Source organism: Leuciscus leuciscus (genome assembly GCF_965113295.1).
Source record: "Leuciscus leuciscus genome assembly, chromosome: 21".
Lineage (NCBI taxonomy): Eukaryota > Metazoa > Chordata > Actinopteri > Cypriniformes > Leuciscidae > Leuciscus > Leuciscus leuciscus.
Window position 1 is genome coordinate 4,799,555 of NC_138745.1, and position 15,882 is coordinate 4,815,436.

Genomic DNA, 15,882 nt, shown 5'->3' on the forward strand with positions numbered 1-15,882 from the left:
GAATGTGTTAAACAACACAAACTGAAAATGAAAAAATGCATAATGGCATTGTTTTGGGTGTAATAATAACTGGACGCCTCTCATGCATAAGTGTGATAAGGTCATGTGACAAACATCTAGCACACTGCTGTTTAAAATATTTACCGTGATATAACATCAACTTTTACAGCTGCTATAAAAAGTAGAGCATAGCGTTAGCATTAGCAACGGCAATGGGTTTGATTCACAGGCAATGCATGAACTGATCAAATGTATGTCAATGCCTACTCTGAACAATGCCTGAACTTCGTATTTTGAGCACTTCTTGCGTTGTTTCTTGCCTCTTCACGATGACTCGCTCAATTTAGTCCTAATTTGGACAAAAGCGTCTGCTAAATGCTTTAAATGTAAAAAAAAAGGGAAAAGGGAAAAAAAGTAGTAGGCAGTAAATAGTGCATACTGCGTATTATTTAGTAACTAGTATCCCATCCAGCACGGAGGAAATGACTCAACTCTGTGTGGGCTCCTGTCCCTTTAAATCTCTTCGGCTTTTCCCGGAGAGTCTCGGCGAGGTTCGCTGTCAAACCGCTGCTGCAGAGGGCAGTGACCGTATTTTTGCAGATATCTATCATTTCTCGGGTTAAGTGGGAGCTGTGTCATAATAAAACACATTTACGCCTGTGAAGTGAAGCAACCTGCCTCTCCACAAATGCAAGCTATTAAATGCGTGGTGGTCGGCGACGGGTAAGTAGTGTTTTTGGGAGCTGATAGAGAGGAGCATCCTTGGAAAACCCGTGTGTGTTATTGCAATGCATTGATGCCTAGTTCTGGCCTGTGCATTTTATCGTTTGCTTAACGAAATACCGTCTATTTGATCTTAAGCATGTTCATGTTGTATGCAGAATGCATGTAAAGAACTAAAATATTCATCTGTATAACTATTATAATGGGCGCATCGTAAAAAAAAAATTGTTTTATGTCTTCGTGTATTATTTTGAATCACTGATGCACGTGCGGCTTTCAGTATGCGTTGTTTATTAGTCATGAAATGAACAGGCTTTGAACGGTAATATGTTATTTTTGTTCACTGTAGTCAGGGAGTGATTGTATTTAGCAGGGTGTTGTGCTACTGACCCATGTTGAATGGCAAAAGCCTGAAGCAAGAACCGCTATGGTTACCACTCCCTCACGAGTGTGCACGAGAAGTGTGTGGCGCGCGTCCATGTGAGCGAGTTTTCCCTGCTATGGGAAGTCCGACTCGTTCAACGAATCGGTTCGTTTGAAGAATCGGTTCAAGAATATGATTCGCTATTATTTTACAGGCACACACGTTGCTCGCTCTATCTCAAATGATAGATGTAAGCATTTACAGTCTTTTTTTGCTTTGTTATTCATAATTTATGCTAATTCCTTTTCTAAATGAGTCATTTAGAATTATTTAGAATTATTATTATTTTTCAATGGGCATTGAAAAAAGGCGTTTTTTTTTCAATGCCCTTTTACATTTGTAGAAAGTTTCCATATATAATGAGAATTCATAATATATTTTATTTTATGATCAACATCATATTAAAATTTGAATCGGACGTGTCCGAAAAGATACGGTTCACCGTTCAGTGACTCTCGAACCGCTTTGTGAACGAGTCCTTCATCCGACTCAGAAGAACGATTCTTTCTCTGTCGGTGTGTTTCATTGGAGTGTGTGTATGGTTTCCCTCAGGCGAGTGTGAATCTGGGACAGGGTCTGTCACTATCTGACATACTAACACCCACATAAAGAGCACACAAGCAGCAGTAACTACTTTTGCATGATGCAACCTTATACATGATATACTGTTATGGCCTTTTCACCATTACTTCCTCTCCATCTATGAGTTTTCTTTTAATGCACCTCAGAAATCCCTAGTTTAGCTGTGTCTTGTGCTTTTCCCCAGGGCGGTGGGTAAGACCTGCCTGCTCATCAGCTACACCACAAATGCCTTCCCTGGCGAGTACATCCCGACAGTGTGAGTATATAGTGTGCATATGATATATAAAAATCTGTAAAAATTTCCCACACACAAAAAAAGACCTGATTTATAATTATTCTAAAAGGCCTTTTATTTGCTAAAAAAAGTCTAAACTATCAATCAGGCAACAGAAGGACTACTAGATTGTGTGCAGCAGTTTTTTCATCAAAGTTTTGATCAAGTTGAAACTATGATACATTAGGGTTAAAATGAGAATTAATCATACAAGTATTTAACATAAATGGACAATTGGTTTATTTATAAACCTTCATAAAGGCAAAATAACTTCCAATGGTGCAAATGTTGCACCTAAAAGTTTTTTTTTTTTTAGCTAACCAATTATTTCCATAGTGTTGAAGATGTTTTGTACAAGTGGTTTATATATTTTCTACAATAATAACTTTGTTGTGGCTGACCACTCGCTCATATGGGATGATTTATTAGTCCTCGCTGGTGATCTGTGGACATGAAGAGCGTGTGACAGCAGTGATTTGCATTTCAATAAGACAATTAGTTGACCATTCTAAAGATCTAATGAACTGCATCCTGATGCTTCACAGCGAGATATTCCCAAAATGTGAGCCGATCCACTCAATGACATTTTGGAATGTATTTCTGAGTAATTACTTTGTTGTTCATTAAGATGAATGAGCATTCAGGAATGGTTGATGGCTGCGGTGGCGACACATAACTCCGCTGGCATTTGTCTCATTCTGAATGTTTTGCAATGTTTTATTGAGCATTAAGTCTATGTGCATGTTTTAGGTTTGACAACTACTCTGCCAATGTGATGGTCGATGGCAAACCAGTGAACCTTGGCTTATGGGATACAGCCGGACAGGAAGACTATGACCGCCTCCGTCCCCTCTCGTACCCGCAGACGGTGCGTGACGTCAAATTATTTTTTTAATACTTTATTTAGTAGAGTTCAGACCAACTGCAAAAATGAGTAAATAAAGACAGATGGAGACGATTTTTAGCAAAATGGTTGAAAACCCATAAATACAATCACTTGTAATGTGACATAATTGCTTATTACTTTTGACCAATAGGTAGTGCTGACACCAAATTGATCCGGTGTGGTCATTGTTGGGTGACAATGACATGCATAAAGTTTGGTGTCAACATGTCAAAGCTTTGCAGAGATATAGCCTAAAAGGCATGTCATCAAATTAGCTGATGCAGTAAATGATAATCGGTTTGTCTATCAACATGAAATCCATAACTTTTTGCCGCCATAGTCCGAGTTGGACTTGGTCAGAGTTCAATTTGGTGAAAATCGGACCGAAGTTCTAGGAGGAGGTAGAATAAGTAGGTTTTCAAAGAAATTCAAAATGGCGGACATGACGTTTATGTTATAATTGGTATTAATGTTCTCTGCATGATCCAAGAAATACCAATACTAGTCTCACGACAATTGGCAAAACTCATCAAAAGCTATTATTTATTTATTTATAATAATATTATAATACATAAATACTAATTCTATTACAAGGGGGCGCTGTCTTGAAACTTTTTGAATACCTTCAGGGCATGGTGCCGATGGCACATACCGAGTTTCATATCGATGCTAATGCATTCGCAAAATACAGTATTTTACAACATTGGGGGACACGGGAAAATTGGATCTTGTTCGACTCTGTATGCTATAGAAAATTTAGAGAGTCCAGTCTTGTGAGTTTTGGCCAAACCGTTCATAAGTTATAAAAAAAAAAAAAGAGTAATATCTCCTGACCGCTAGGTGGCACTGTACCGAAACTGTGTAATCGTAGATATCATATAATAAAGGCTAGATGTCTCGTCCGCGCTGCTGGCCAATGGAGGTCGACGTCCGCACACGGCGGCCATCTTGCCACAGGGAGCTCGCTCACTCGTAACATTGTGTTAATGGTGCATGTACTTTTTAAATAACCATAACTTGCTCAATTGTCTACCGATTTTCAAACGGTTTGGTTTGTTATAAACGTCAGAGATGTAGTTATGACACTGCATACTTATCAATAAATATAATATTATATATTTAAACATGTTCAAGCATCCAGAATTATAGCCACGTTAATAACGTTTGTAAGAAACCAAACCGTTTGTAAATCCGTCAAGATTTCAGCGAGATAAGAGGATTTGTGTTCATGCTGATCACTCACCTTACTTCAGATACCACAGAGCTCGCCAGAAAGCTTCCCTGTGACAAGATGGCCGCCGGTGTGATGCCGTTCGAGACTCCGCCTTAAGACATCTAGCCTTATATGGATATCTATGGTTGTAATAACACACACCAAGTTTGGTCTGAATATGCTAAAGGCGTTGTGGAGATATAGCCTTGTGTCCACTTTGGCTTGCTCTACATCGAATTCGTTTATGCATTATTCAAGAACGGTTTGACTAATCTACTTACTTTCCATACATTTTTGTCGCCAGTGTCTGAAGATGATCTGATTAGATTTTTGTGACAAGTAGAGCAACGGTCTAGGACCGTTCAAAAAAGTAGTTTTTTTGTAAAATTAAAAATGGCGGAAAAGATTTCATGACGGAAAATGACGTCATAGCGTGCAATTTTGTTTCTATCCCTTACGGTTCAAAAGTTCTTATCATAAAGGTGAGTGCAACTTTGGGCAGCTGCTGGTTAGGGTTAGGGGAAAAAATTAATAATATTGTTAATTAATTGTTAGTTAATTAATATGTTCCATTTATTACTTTAATCCCACTTGAAGTACTTTGATACCACAGCAAAAATTACTATCTTAAATTATAAAGTTCAAACATTATTTAAGGCAAATTAACAGTCAGTAAAAAATAAATAAGATTAAATACACTAATTACAAGCATAGATATACAATATAACAAAGTAATAAATAAAGTAAGGCCTAACTGTCTGCTAGTGTTCACTGTATAAATTACTGTAAATATAGATTCATCTTTTGTATATAGATCACTCTACAGGCAGGTGTAATTTTACAAAATATCTTTAGAAAGGGAGACCATGTTTCATGAAACTTACATTTTGAACATTGGATGGTTGAATGTAAGACATCACCTCTTTTGTGCCATCAAATTCTTATAATAGTCTCATGAATGTCCTCTCATCCCTGCAGAACAACAGAAAGAGGTTCAATAATTCAATTAGAGTTGCTTATGTCAACAAAAACAGCTTGTCGAATGATTTCTCCTCTGTTTTCTCTACAGGATGTGTTTTTAATATGCTTTTCTTTGGTGAGCCCAGCATCCTTTGAGAACGTCCGTGCAAAGGTCGGTGAAACTTATTTTGTGATTGTTGTTGAAAGAACGATGCATTTTTAAATAAAGCTGATACTATAATGTAATATAAGACTATCTTCCTATGCTCCAGTGGTACCCTGAGGTGCGACATCACTGCCCCAACACACCCATCATCCTGGTGGGCACCAAACTGGACCTGCGAGATGATAAGGACACCATAGAGAGGCTGCGGGACAAAAAGCTGTCGCCCATCACCTACCCACAGGGCCTGGCCATGGCCCGAGAGATCGGTGCGTAGAGAGAATGAGACACTCGCTTGATTGATGTATGACAGCAGGAAAACTGTACTTCCATTACCAGAGGCGTGTTTCTATAATGAGTTATTGAGCTGGGGTCTGGAAGTGAGTGGGACGCTGGTTATGCTGTCATATGCTGGAGTTGCTGAGTGGAGTGGGCGGCACAAAGATGCCAATTGTCTTACCGGTGGCGGTCCGGCATGAGCCGGGAACGTGGGGGAGGAGCGGCAGCCGGAGAAAGATGTTCAGAAAACAAAATGGCCTTTCCTAGAGAAGGGCTCTTTGTCGTGTTGGTCTGCATTCTGCTAGTCTCCTCGGGGTGAATGTTTTCTTAGAGCCTGCCAGAAACAGTAAATGGCTGATTTATGCGAGACCAGTGTGTCAGGAGTTTATCCTAGTGTCCTATTCACTACACATGCTGTTGAGAAGGTTTTTTTTTTTTTTTTTTAAGAAAGAAATTAATGCTTTTATTCAGCAAGGATGCATTAAATTAATCAAAAGCCACAGTAAAAGACATTTATAATGTTACAAAAGATTTCCATATCAAATGTTGTTCTTTTGAACTTTCTATTTACTAGAGAATCCTGAAAAATATGTATTATGATTTCCACAAAAATATTACACAGCACAACTGTTTTCAACATTGATGATAATTAGAAATATTTCTTGAGAATCAAATCATCATATTAGAATGATTTCTGAAGGATCATGTGACACTGAAGACTGGAGTAATGATGCTGAAACTTCAGCTTTGATAACAGGAATAAATTACACTTTACTATATATTCAAATAGAAAATATTTATTTTAGATTGTAATAATATTTCACAATATTACTGTTTTTATTGTATTTTTGATCAAATAAATGCAGCCTTGGTGAGCAGAAGAGTCAAAAACATTCAAAGAAATCTTAAAAACCTCAGAGTATTGAAAGGGATGCACAATTTTGGGAGGAAAACATTTAATTGCAATTTAAAAAAAAAGATTGCATTTTAAAATGCATGTTTTTAAAAAAAAAAAATCCAGGTTTGCAGAGCTACACAAATATAACCAAAGTTTTATGATTTATATATATATATATATATATATATATATATATATATATACTGTATATCAACATGGCTCTAAAATAATGACATGAAATAAAGATATAAATAAGAAATATTACTATTGTAATACTGCACAGTAAAATAAAAAATATATAATATTTAATAATATTACAACACTAATATTCATGGGTGTCTTCACTTAATTTCTTAATTTTCAGATGTTAAACCATCAAACTGTTTTTTTTTTTTTAAACCACAGTGAGCCCATAAATCTTCTCTTTTGTTGATAAGCATTTAAGTGTTATTTCATTATCAGTATTTATTTGGATTAACTGTGCAGCCCTAGAACTCTCCACACTCTTCTGAGTGGAGCAAGTGTCCAGAAAACACCCGTTTTAGCGAATTCAAGGTACGTTGTTCTTGTGTTTCTGCGCAGGTGCTGTGAAGTACCTGGAGTGCTCGGCCCTGACTCAGCGAGGGCTAAAGACTGTGTTTGACGAGGCCATCCGCGCCGTCCTCTGCCCTCCACCCGTCAAGAAACGTGGCAAGCGCTGCACTCTCTTCTGAGCAGAAGCCGCCCAAACCCACACACAACTACAATATTTTTAATCAGCGTCCTGGAAAATATATTGTACTTCTCTCACAGGTTCGGTGACAGCCGTCCATGAAGTTCTAATGCACATCACATGTATACGAACCATTGGCTAGAAGCGTCCAGTCGGAGGGAAACCTTGTGGTAGATTGTTTTTCGCGGCCTCACGTGCCCAGAGATGTAATATTCCATTTCATATTGTTTATATGAGAAGTTGTAGTGGTACAGTGTAATTGTTGACATGCTGTAAGGAAGTGTTTCTTGGTGTCGTAAAAGGAAGCGTTTCAAAGAAATGGGAAAGTTCTGTTCATTTATACGGTCTTGTACAAAGCTAACCATTCGCAGTATTAGCATTCCTGCCGGCGTTAAAGTCAACATGAAACTAAAATCTGTAATGAGTTAAAGGGATATTTCACCGCTGGAATGATGAATGTGTATTTAAATTGGGTCATTTATGTAGTAGAAATGTGAAATTATTTTAGAAGTTGGTGCCTTCTAGACTGAGAAAAGCGAGAACATTTATTTTTGGCTCATGTGGGTGAAAGACAACAACTCCCAGAATGCACTTGCTTCGCTGCCCTACGAGGACACTCCCAAGCCACGCCTACCGGTTACAGAGGGCAGTATCGGGAGAAATGATACAGCTAGGCTACTAGTCGACTCGAAACTGAAAAGACGGCGTTTTATCGTGAGATCCCCCTATAGGCGGGTTGAAGACATGCGGAACGAGCTCCTCCTATTGGCTGGAGTCTCTCGCCTCTGGACAGAAAAGCCTCTGATGAGCTAAATGATGATTTTTGCGTCATTAGAGTTTTTTTTCCAGACACACAATCCAGAAATCTCTCGTCTCAGGGGGACATGAGGGAGGGAAGCACGGTCATTCCAAAATACTACCGGGTTTCTACTGATACAAAGCTTAATGCTAATCGGTGAAGTATCCCTTTAAACAGGATATTCAATGAGGAAGAAAGATTGGGAACTGTTGGGATTGTGAAAATCGTGTAGTTTTGTAGGTTACATTTTTATGAAAGATTTCCATCTTTGGAATAACGTGCATGTGTGAATTGTGTGCTATAAGTGAAGTAAGAAACTAAATAGGGTGTGTTTGATTTCATGTTGACTTTAAAGCCTCACGCAGTTATGAACACTAGATATCTTCTTCTCTACTCTTTAACAACTTGGCCATTCCAAACACTGGAGAAGGAAACTGTGAACATTGTGTCTTTTACTTTTATGTCGATACAAAACTTACTGATGAAATTAGTGAATACACTGTTTTTGGATCTTCTTTCTTTTCTAGTTTTCTATGTACGGACAAACCACTTTGATTCTGATCTGTGATGACGGGTTTTATTGTACAGCTTCACAATCCAAAATCTCCGAGCTCTATCTGAACAAATGCCCATTCGCAGGCGTGTACGAGCGACTTGCATGCCACAACCAGAAGCCTGAATGTCTCTTTATTGAAGGAGGACACGCATGGGCATTTGTTTCCCGATCGTTCCCACTTCCGAAACCTTGTTAATACGTGTCTGCATGTGGCGTGAGTGTGGGCATTCGTCCGTGACGTGATTGGCTGTCGGGTGTGAGTCGTCTACATCGGTGCTGCGGCACTTCCTTTCTCTCACCTAACTTTGTAAATAACTCTCAAAATGGACAAAAAAAAAAGATGATCTTCACAGCTGCCAAAAGACATTTCCATGATGTAAGATAGTATATTTACAAAAATGTTTTAGATGAGGAATGCATTAATTAATAAATCTATTCATGTTTTACCCTTACCCTTTTGACCCTGTGCTTTAATTCATTTGAATAAATCACCCTAAAAGTAAAATAAATATCATGCATATGTTTTTGTGAATTATATTTTAAGCTGTTTGTGAACTATTCCTTAAATATGCACATTTGCAATACTTTAAGTGCTTTGTCTATTTTTCAAGTAAGCAAAGTTCCTTGTTGCTTGAGGCCTTTTTAATATAGATAAATAGCAATGCAGCAAATCTTGGCAGCATGATTGTTTATATCATTGCAAAATGTAAACTGTATTATTGTACAGTTCTGTATATAAAGTTGGATATATAAGTATATCACACTCATGTAAAGTGATGTATACTATCTCAGCTGCTTGTTTGCTTGCATCATCGCAAAATATAAACTATATTATAACAAAGCTTTTATCTGTAAATGTGAGTATAAGGCATGACGATATTATAAACATGACAATACGAACATATACAGATAACATTGACATGACTTGGCTTGAATAGTCAGTATATGTGGATTTAATCACGACACGAGTGTGAATGCTGATCTCTTCTGGCCGTACATGAAACTACAGGACATAAAATCCACTGTATCGTTATGGCAACTAGAACTGGCTAGAAGGAGAGACCTTCACACTCTCAGGAGGACCATATGAAGTCGATAGAGCAGCAGCTGTTAAACGCTTCGGTTTGGTTTAATATCTTGCTAATCATGCAAGCTTGTCTACAGTCTAGTACAGTATGTTACATCAAAAGGAACAGAATTTCTGTAATCATGTACTCACACTCAAAATTCCAAACCAGATTTTCTTTATTCGGTGTAACACCAAAGCAGATATTTAGTGGAATGTTCATGCTGCTCATTTCCATACAGTGGAAACTCAAAAAAAGGACAAAAATGCCACTATAAGAGCAAACAACTAATGCTCCCGTATTCCACGACAGCTTTGTGTCAGAACAGACCCAAACCAATGAGGAAGAGTTAATGATGACACGTTACGAAACGCTTCAGGCTCATTCACCTTTGCTTGATGATGTTAGTTTTTAGCAAGCCAGAAACCCCCCGTCCACGGGCAGGATCACTCCATTGGTCATGGCGCTCTTCTCGCTGAGGAGGAAGAGGATGGAGTTGACCACATCCTCCACTTCTAAACAACACAATGAGAAAGATGCAAGAGCATTACTGTATTTAAAGACACACACTGGAAAAGCCACTATGGTTGTGGACAGACATTGACATTCTGGTGTTTCACAAGCCTGAAGGTTACACAGTCTGATGTCACTAAAATGTGCTTACACAATCCTAGCTAAATCCCAAAATGCAGAGAGAGAAGTATTCAATAACCCAACAGAAGAACAACATGAGCGCAGCATTGTGAACTGACAGCACTGCCAGTGTTTAGTTCATTACTAGAGTTACTGTATAGAAATGTATTCTCGTCGTTGATTTATTGGCATATTAATCCTGATTATTGACACAACGAGGTGAAACACGAGGAAAAAGGAATGGAGATTTTACTTTTACATACATCATCTGTTATAGTGACCTACAAACTCAGGCTTACCTGCAAATTTACCCAGTGGGATCCGTGATGTCATGCTCTTGGCCTTTTCTGGGTCACTCCATCCAATCTTTCCCATTTCTGTCATCACCACAGTCGGGTTCACCGAGTTCACTCTTATCTGTCGAGGTCAGATTACATAAAACCTGCTAAACTCACATGAAAGATGCATATAGTTATCTATCAATCAAGGTAGACAACAAACACTTTCATTTCTAAATACAAAACTGGCAAATATTTGATTTTAGATTAATCATTTTTAAATCAAATGTAACAATCAAAATAACCATAATAATAATACTGCTAAATATTATTATGAATTTGGTATATTATTATTATTTAAAAATAATACATTTAATTTATGTTAAATATGTCTACCAATAACTACAAACCAGCATTTGGTCTTAATAACAACAACAACAACAACAATAATAATACAATTAATTAATAAAATAAATAATATTAAAAATATGAAAGCAGAAAATACAATAAAACCATTTTTTTATTATTTCAATTCAATACAATTATATTAAAATATAATAATAATAATAATATAAATAATAGCTTAATTTTGACTAAATCTGTAAGCCTTTTGTGCATTTACCGTTTTTTTGTTGTTGATTATTTTAATTTAATAATTCTAATAAAATATTATTATATATAATAAGTATATATATATTTTTTTTTTTTTTACTGTTATTATTATTATTCATAATATTCATCATAATTAGCTATTCATGTAAAGAGTTAAAACAGTGTTGAGGCCAAGATGGAAATTATGTTCATTAATGATTACATTCAGCTCTCAAGAGAGAAATGTTTAGATGACAGGCGTTATGAATTGTGGATTTCAATTAGTTTTATGTTCCTAGAGCAAACCAATTTATCTACCAGTCAAGATCCATACTCTGCTGTTAATATGATCAGGAAAAGCAATAAGATGGGGAATATTAACACACGTCCCTAATTCACTCCATAATTTATGGCAATGCACAAACAACTAGGTCATAAATGTGCATTATTATCTGTTAGCAATTACACTAACTTCTCCAATAAATTACAAGGCGGTTAGAAACACACCCAGACATTTAATCTCCGATTGGAGACGTTCAGATTTATGTGTTTTAGAGAGGGTGGTTGTTGATTGGCTAGAAGCCTCCTGGCAAGAGTGATCATCACAATGTACGCTTTATTTTCACAAAGCTGTAAACAGCAAACAATGAGCTTATTGTTTGATAGACTTCACAAACACGATGTGATAAAACTCTTGGCTTTCAGTTATGGATTAAGAGTGATTAACCTGATACGGCCCCAACTCCAGCGCCATCACTCTGGTCAACATGTCCAGCGCTCCTTTCGTGGCACCTTCAGAAAACACAAACCACACATTCAAATGAGCATTTTCTTCTGAATAAGACAAGTTTGATTCAAAATTTAGTTTTTAAGAAGTATTTAAGAGAGCTCTCCAGTAATGCAAGGGGAAAAAAGGGCCATTAACTTCTGGAATACTAGATCCTGATTGGTCAGAAACTGAATTCTGTGGTTACATTTTTTTTGCATAATGACCCTTAAATTGTATAAATGACCATCATCCCAGAAACGAATTTTCTTCATATCTGTGCGCCTACTTGATGTCTCTCGAATATACTGTAATAAATTAATTCAAACTTAAATCCATGTATTTATTTTTTTAAGTACAGTCAGTTGATCATAATCACAAAATGAACTCCTTTATAAACTCTGAAAGAGCGTCAAAGTCCATTTCTCTATATTAACCAGCATTATGATTAACGTACATCATCACGACCCTTACATAAAAATCCTCCATCAGCATCTACATTTATGAGACATCTATAATAAGTTTACATGCACCCAAATAATCAGTTGTAATCGATCTGATTTGATTGAGCTCGATGAGAATGAAATTTGATGGTGTAGACTTGAAATAATCCGATCAACAGAAAGAAATTAAGCATGTAAACGCTTGAATGTACTATTCAAAAATACCTTGTGCACACAAACAGCGCTGTGACGCATATCTGTACATGTTATACTAGGTTTATTTATGTCTCACATCATACATACTGTACAGTGGAGGAGACTGAATATTTACTACATTTTTAAAGTTGAATATTACCTTTCATGCAGTATGTAATAAAGGTGTTTGTGAATGTAAAGGGTCTGCAGAGTTTTATTGTCTCCGATTCTGAACTGAACTTTCAGCATCATTACTCCAGTCTTCAGTGTCACATGATCCTTCAGAAATCATTCTAATATGATGATTTGATGCTGACATATTATTGGTGCTCAAATATTAATTGTTCTTATTATTATCAATGTTGAAAACCAGTTTTAGAGTATTTAGTGTGCACATGCAACGTTTCGGATTCACATAAACAAAACTTCCAGAATCTGAAATCGGATTGGATTACAACTGATGAGAATTAGTGCATGTTGTTGTACCTATTGTAAAAATGCACAAGGCCTTGGACAAAACGTTTCTCCCCCGGATCCAATAGATAGGCCTGGGATAATGCTGCCGGCTGCATGAATGCCATGAATGAGATTAGACATGTGAGTTTGAGTCGGTGAACTCACAGTATACGGCGTGATCTTTCAGAGCGCACTGTGAGGCTTGACTCGAGATGTTCACAATGGATCCTCCAGTTCCCCTGGCCTTCATACCTCGAGCCACTATCTACAATAAACGCACATTATGTGTGTATGTAGCATTAATAAAACTCATTGTGAAATCATAAAGCGTAGGTTTGCTTTCTTCTTACTTGAGCGACATGAAGTGCAGCTTTCACGTTGACACTGAAAGACCTGCAAAAGCCATCGCAAATGCAGTCCGACTATTTTAAAACACAAATTATAGTGTGTGAGTGATATTTTAAAGCCTTACATGTCAAACTGATCTGGCGTGACTTCTAGGAAGGGCTGAAGACTAGCGCAGGCTGCATTGTTCACCAGAAGATCCACCGGACCGACGTCTTTCAGCGCCTGGGCTGTGGCGTCCCAGTCCGACAGGTCCACACACACCGGCTTAATGGAGGGACACTGGGGATCAAACGCATCACACATTACAAAGAGATTTTCCATTGTCACAGTCTGGCTGAATGAGACCTATAAAGCATAACGGAGCAGCAGGCTCTCTTGGGGTGCAGAGGAATGCGATGCTTGGAAGTGATGCATGCTGGGAAACAATAGATCCGCAACAATGGGCCGTGACCGAGGGGTCATTACCTCCTGCACTAGGCTATCCAGGTCAGCCTTGGTGCGTGTGACAGCCGTGACCTCTGACCCACAGCGTGCCAGAGCCAGTGCCGTGGCCCGTCCGATCCCTACGAGGCATTGAGGTGAATCAGCGATCTGGTGTATCATTATACTTAACCACACTCATTTGGAGAGTTCAAAGCAAACAGAAAATGCACTTTTAAAGGAATCATCAACCAAAAATATCATGTCGTTCCAAACCTGTATGACTTTAGAAGATATTTTTAAATACACTATGTACAATGTGTTATGTACACCCTTGTGAAAAAGAAGTGCACTTGATTGTATTTAATGTGCACTTGTAGTGTACTTCACATCTTAAAAGTATATTTAAAAAAAAAAAAACTGTACTTGCAGATAATATATTCAAGAAATAAAAGGTCACTGGACTTTCATGTTTCTTAACACATTTAAATACACTTCTAGAAAGTGCACTTAGTAATAATTTTGAATTAAAAGTTTATCTTAAAAGTACATTGTAAGTCATTGTTTAATAATATTTTGTTATGCTTTAAGACGCACACTTGTTTTTGATATGTCGACTAACATACTAAAGCGCGTAAAGTCAACATGAAATAGAAGTTGTGAGTGGCTGCATCCGAAATCGCATACTTCCCTACTATATAGTGGGCGAAAAACAGTATGTGACAAGAGAAGTATGTCCGTTCAACTTCACAGTACTCATAAAGAGTAAGCAAAAAGTAACCGGATGATCTACTACTTCCCGTGAGATTCTGAAGTGTGCTTAGTGTAGTGTGTAGTACGTCCAAAATTACATTATACACACATTCATAGAACATGTTTAGCGGTCGTTAAGTAATTATACAAAATAAGTACCTACTCAAGGGAGTATATGATTTCAGATGCAGCCATAGTCTTTTCTTTCCTATTGTAACGTACCTGAGTGAAACGGCTTGTGAAAAAATGTGGGCGGGACTTGATTTTGTCCATGGGGAATTGATTGGATGGTTGTGGTTTGCTATTGGTTGATCTCATGTGAGTGACAGGTTGCCCCGCCCTCACGCCAAATGTCAAAATTTTCATTAAAGGGTAACTAAACCCCTGGTCAGAGCCTGACTCCACCCACTGGCAATATTTGAAAAATGCTGGAAAAGTGGGCAGAGCCCAGTGGAGAGGGGGCGTGCATCTGAGACACATCTCTCTGTAGGCAAGGGCGTGGTTAGCTGGTACCCGCTGATGTCAGAGGGTACCATAACTTCCAATAGGAAAATTCAACTGCAGTAGCCACCGTTCAACCTGAAGAGGGCAGCACTCAGACGTTTTTACACCATGTAGAATTAAAACACTATAAACCCAAATGTCAAAAAAATTACTTGAATCAATGAACAGCATTAATAAAGCCCCAATCTTACAGATCATTAACTTAAAAAAAAGTTGTTTTAGGGTTTAGTTACCCTTTAAATAGCTTAAATCTCGCTTTCCCTCTCTTCAGTAGCGATTCATTGTAAATACATGGAAAAGAGCGACCAGGATAATCTTCAGAATCTCGCCCTTTGTTTTCCAAAGAATAGAAATAAGTCGTTTCGACCGAGGGTGAGTAAATATAATTTTCATTGTCCATTTAAGAATTAAAGCTTACCTTTGCCAGCCCCAGTCACCAAAGCACGCTTTCCACTAAATGTTATTTCCATCCTTTCCTTATCCAGTCCAATTCAGCCACACGAAACTACTCTAGTGAAACTGAAAGTACAAAAAGAAAAGTTGTTTTCATGCGGACATTTTATGCGAAAACAGATGTGCAGAAAATCGCGGAAATGTAGCATGAAAGCTTATAATACTTTACGTACCTCAGTTACAATCTGGTGTTTGTTTGACAAGTCAGTGAACCGAGCGAGGGTCAGCTGAGCAAACTTTATGTCACATGACCACTTTCACCTGGAGGACTTCTTCAAAAGAGGGTGCTGTCGGTCAGTTAGTTAGTATACTATCCGTTCTGAATACTATAGTATGCATTATTCCTCTATGATATTAATATTGGTTGACTTTTTAGTAAGACCATGGGTTAATAAACTGAAAGGAATTTTAATGAAACCCTTGTTTATCTCAATTTAAAGGGATAGTTCACCCAAAAATGACTTCCATATTATGGGGAAAAACCATACACTATGGAAGTCAATCGG

General features: G+C 37.6%; 2 protein-coding genes and 1 long non-coding RNA gene across 4 annotated transcripts; 2 read left to right on the plus strand and 1 right to left on the minus strand.

Moving 5' to 3' along the window:
- The first annotated feature begins 531 nt into the window (after window positions 1–531).
- Window positions 532–8,921, plus strand: rac3b (Rac family small GTPase 3b). The gene is made up of 6 exons (XM_082152209.1): window positions 532–723; window positions 1,914–1,985; window positions 2,754–2,871; window positions 5,172–5,234; window positions 5,335–5,494; window positions 6,985–8,921. Exons 1-6 carry the CDS (start codon window positions 689–691, stop codon window positions 7,113–7,115), a joined length of 579 nt encoding a protein of 192 aa, XP_082008335.1. The 5' UTR covers window positions 532–688; the 3' UTR covers window positions 7,116–8,921.
- LOC309485416 lies at window positions 5,796–6,502 on the plus strand. Its single transcript, XR_014201189.1, has 2 exons — window positions 5,796–5,897; window positions 6,035–6,502. It is a non-coding gene; the product is annotated as an uncharacterized lncRNA (long non-coding RNA).
- A 771-nt stretch (window positions 8,922–9,692) lies between the features above and the next one.
- dcxr (dicarbonyl/L-xylulose reductase) lies at window positions 9,693–15,690 on the minus strand. Of its 2 annotated transcripts, none has more exons than XR_014201140.1 (9): window positions 15,550–15,690; window positions 15,342–15,442; window positions 13,712–13,809; window positions 13,371–13,525; window positions 13,249–13,291; window positions 13,064–13,163; window positions 11,766–11,830; window positions 10,469–10,614; window positions 9,693–10,051 (listed from the first exon to the last, which is right to left on the minus strand). XR_014201140.1 is itself a non-coding variant. In XM_082152201.1 (9 exons), exons 2-9 carry the CDS (start codon window positions 15,391–15,393, stop codon window positions 9,948–9,950), a joined length of 735 nt encoding a protein of 244 aa, XP_082008327.1. In that variant the 5' UTR covers window positions 15,394–15,442; window positions 15,550–15,688; the 3' UTR covers window positions 9,693–9,947. The 2 variants fall into 2 exon arrangements, 1 of the variants encoding a protein (XP_082008327.1); XM_082152201.1 differs by having other exon boundaries at window positions 10,469–10,586; window positions 15,550–15,688.
- Window positions 15,691–15,882: the final 192 nt, after the last annotated feature.

Coding starts and splice junctions, on each gene's coding strand:
- dcxr (XM_082152201.1), bottom strand. CDS start 15,393: ATGGAAATAACATTTAGTGGAAAGCGTGCTTTGGTGACTGGGGCTGGC. Junction 11,831..13,063: donor GAAAGATCACGCCGTATACT/GTGAGTTCACCG, acceptor TGTTTTCTGAAG/GTGCCACGAAAGGAGCGCTG. Junction 10,052..10,468: donor CCCACTGGGTAAATTTGCAG/GTAAGCCTGAGT, acceptor TGTGTTGTTTAG/AAGTGGAGGATGTGGTCAAC.
- rac3b (XM_082152209.1), top strand. CDS start 689: ATGCAAGCTATTAAATGCGTGGTGGTCGGCGACGG. Junction 1,986..2,753: donor GGCGAGTACATCCCGACAGT/GTGAGTATATAG, acceptor TGCATGTTTTAG/GTTTGACAACTACTCTGCCA. Junction 5,495..6,984: donor GGCCATGGCCCGAGAGATCG/GTGCGTAGAGAG, acceptor GTTTCTGCGCAG/GTGCTGTGAAGTACCTGGAG.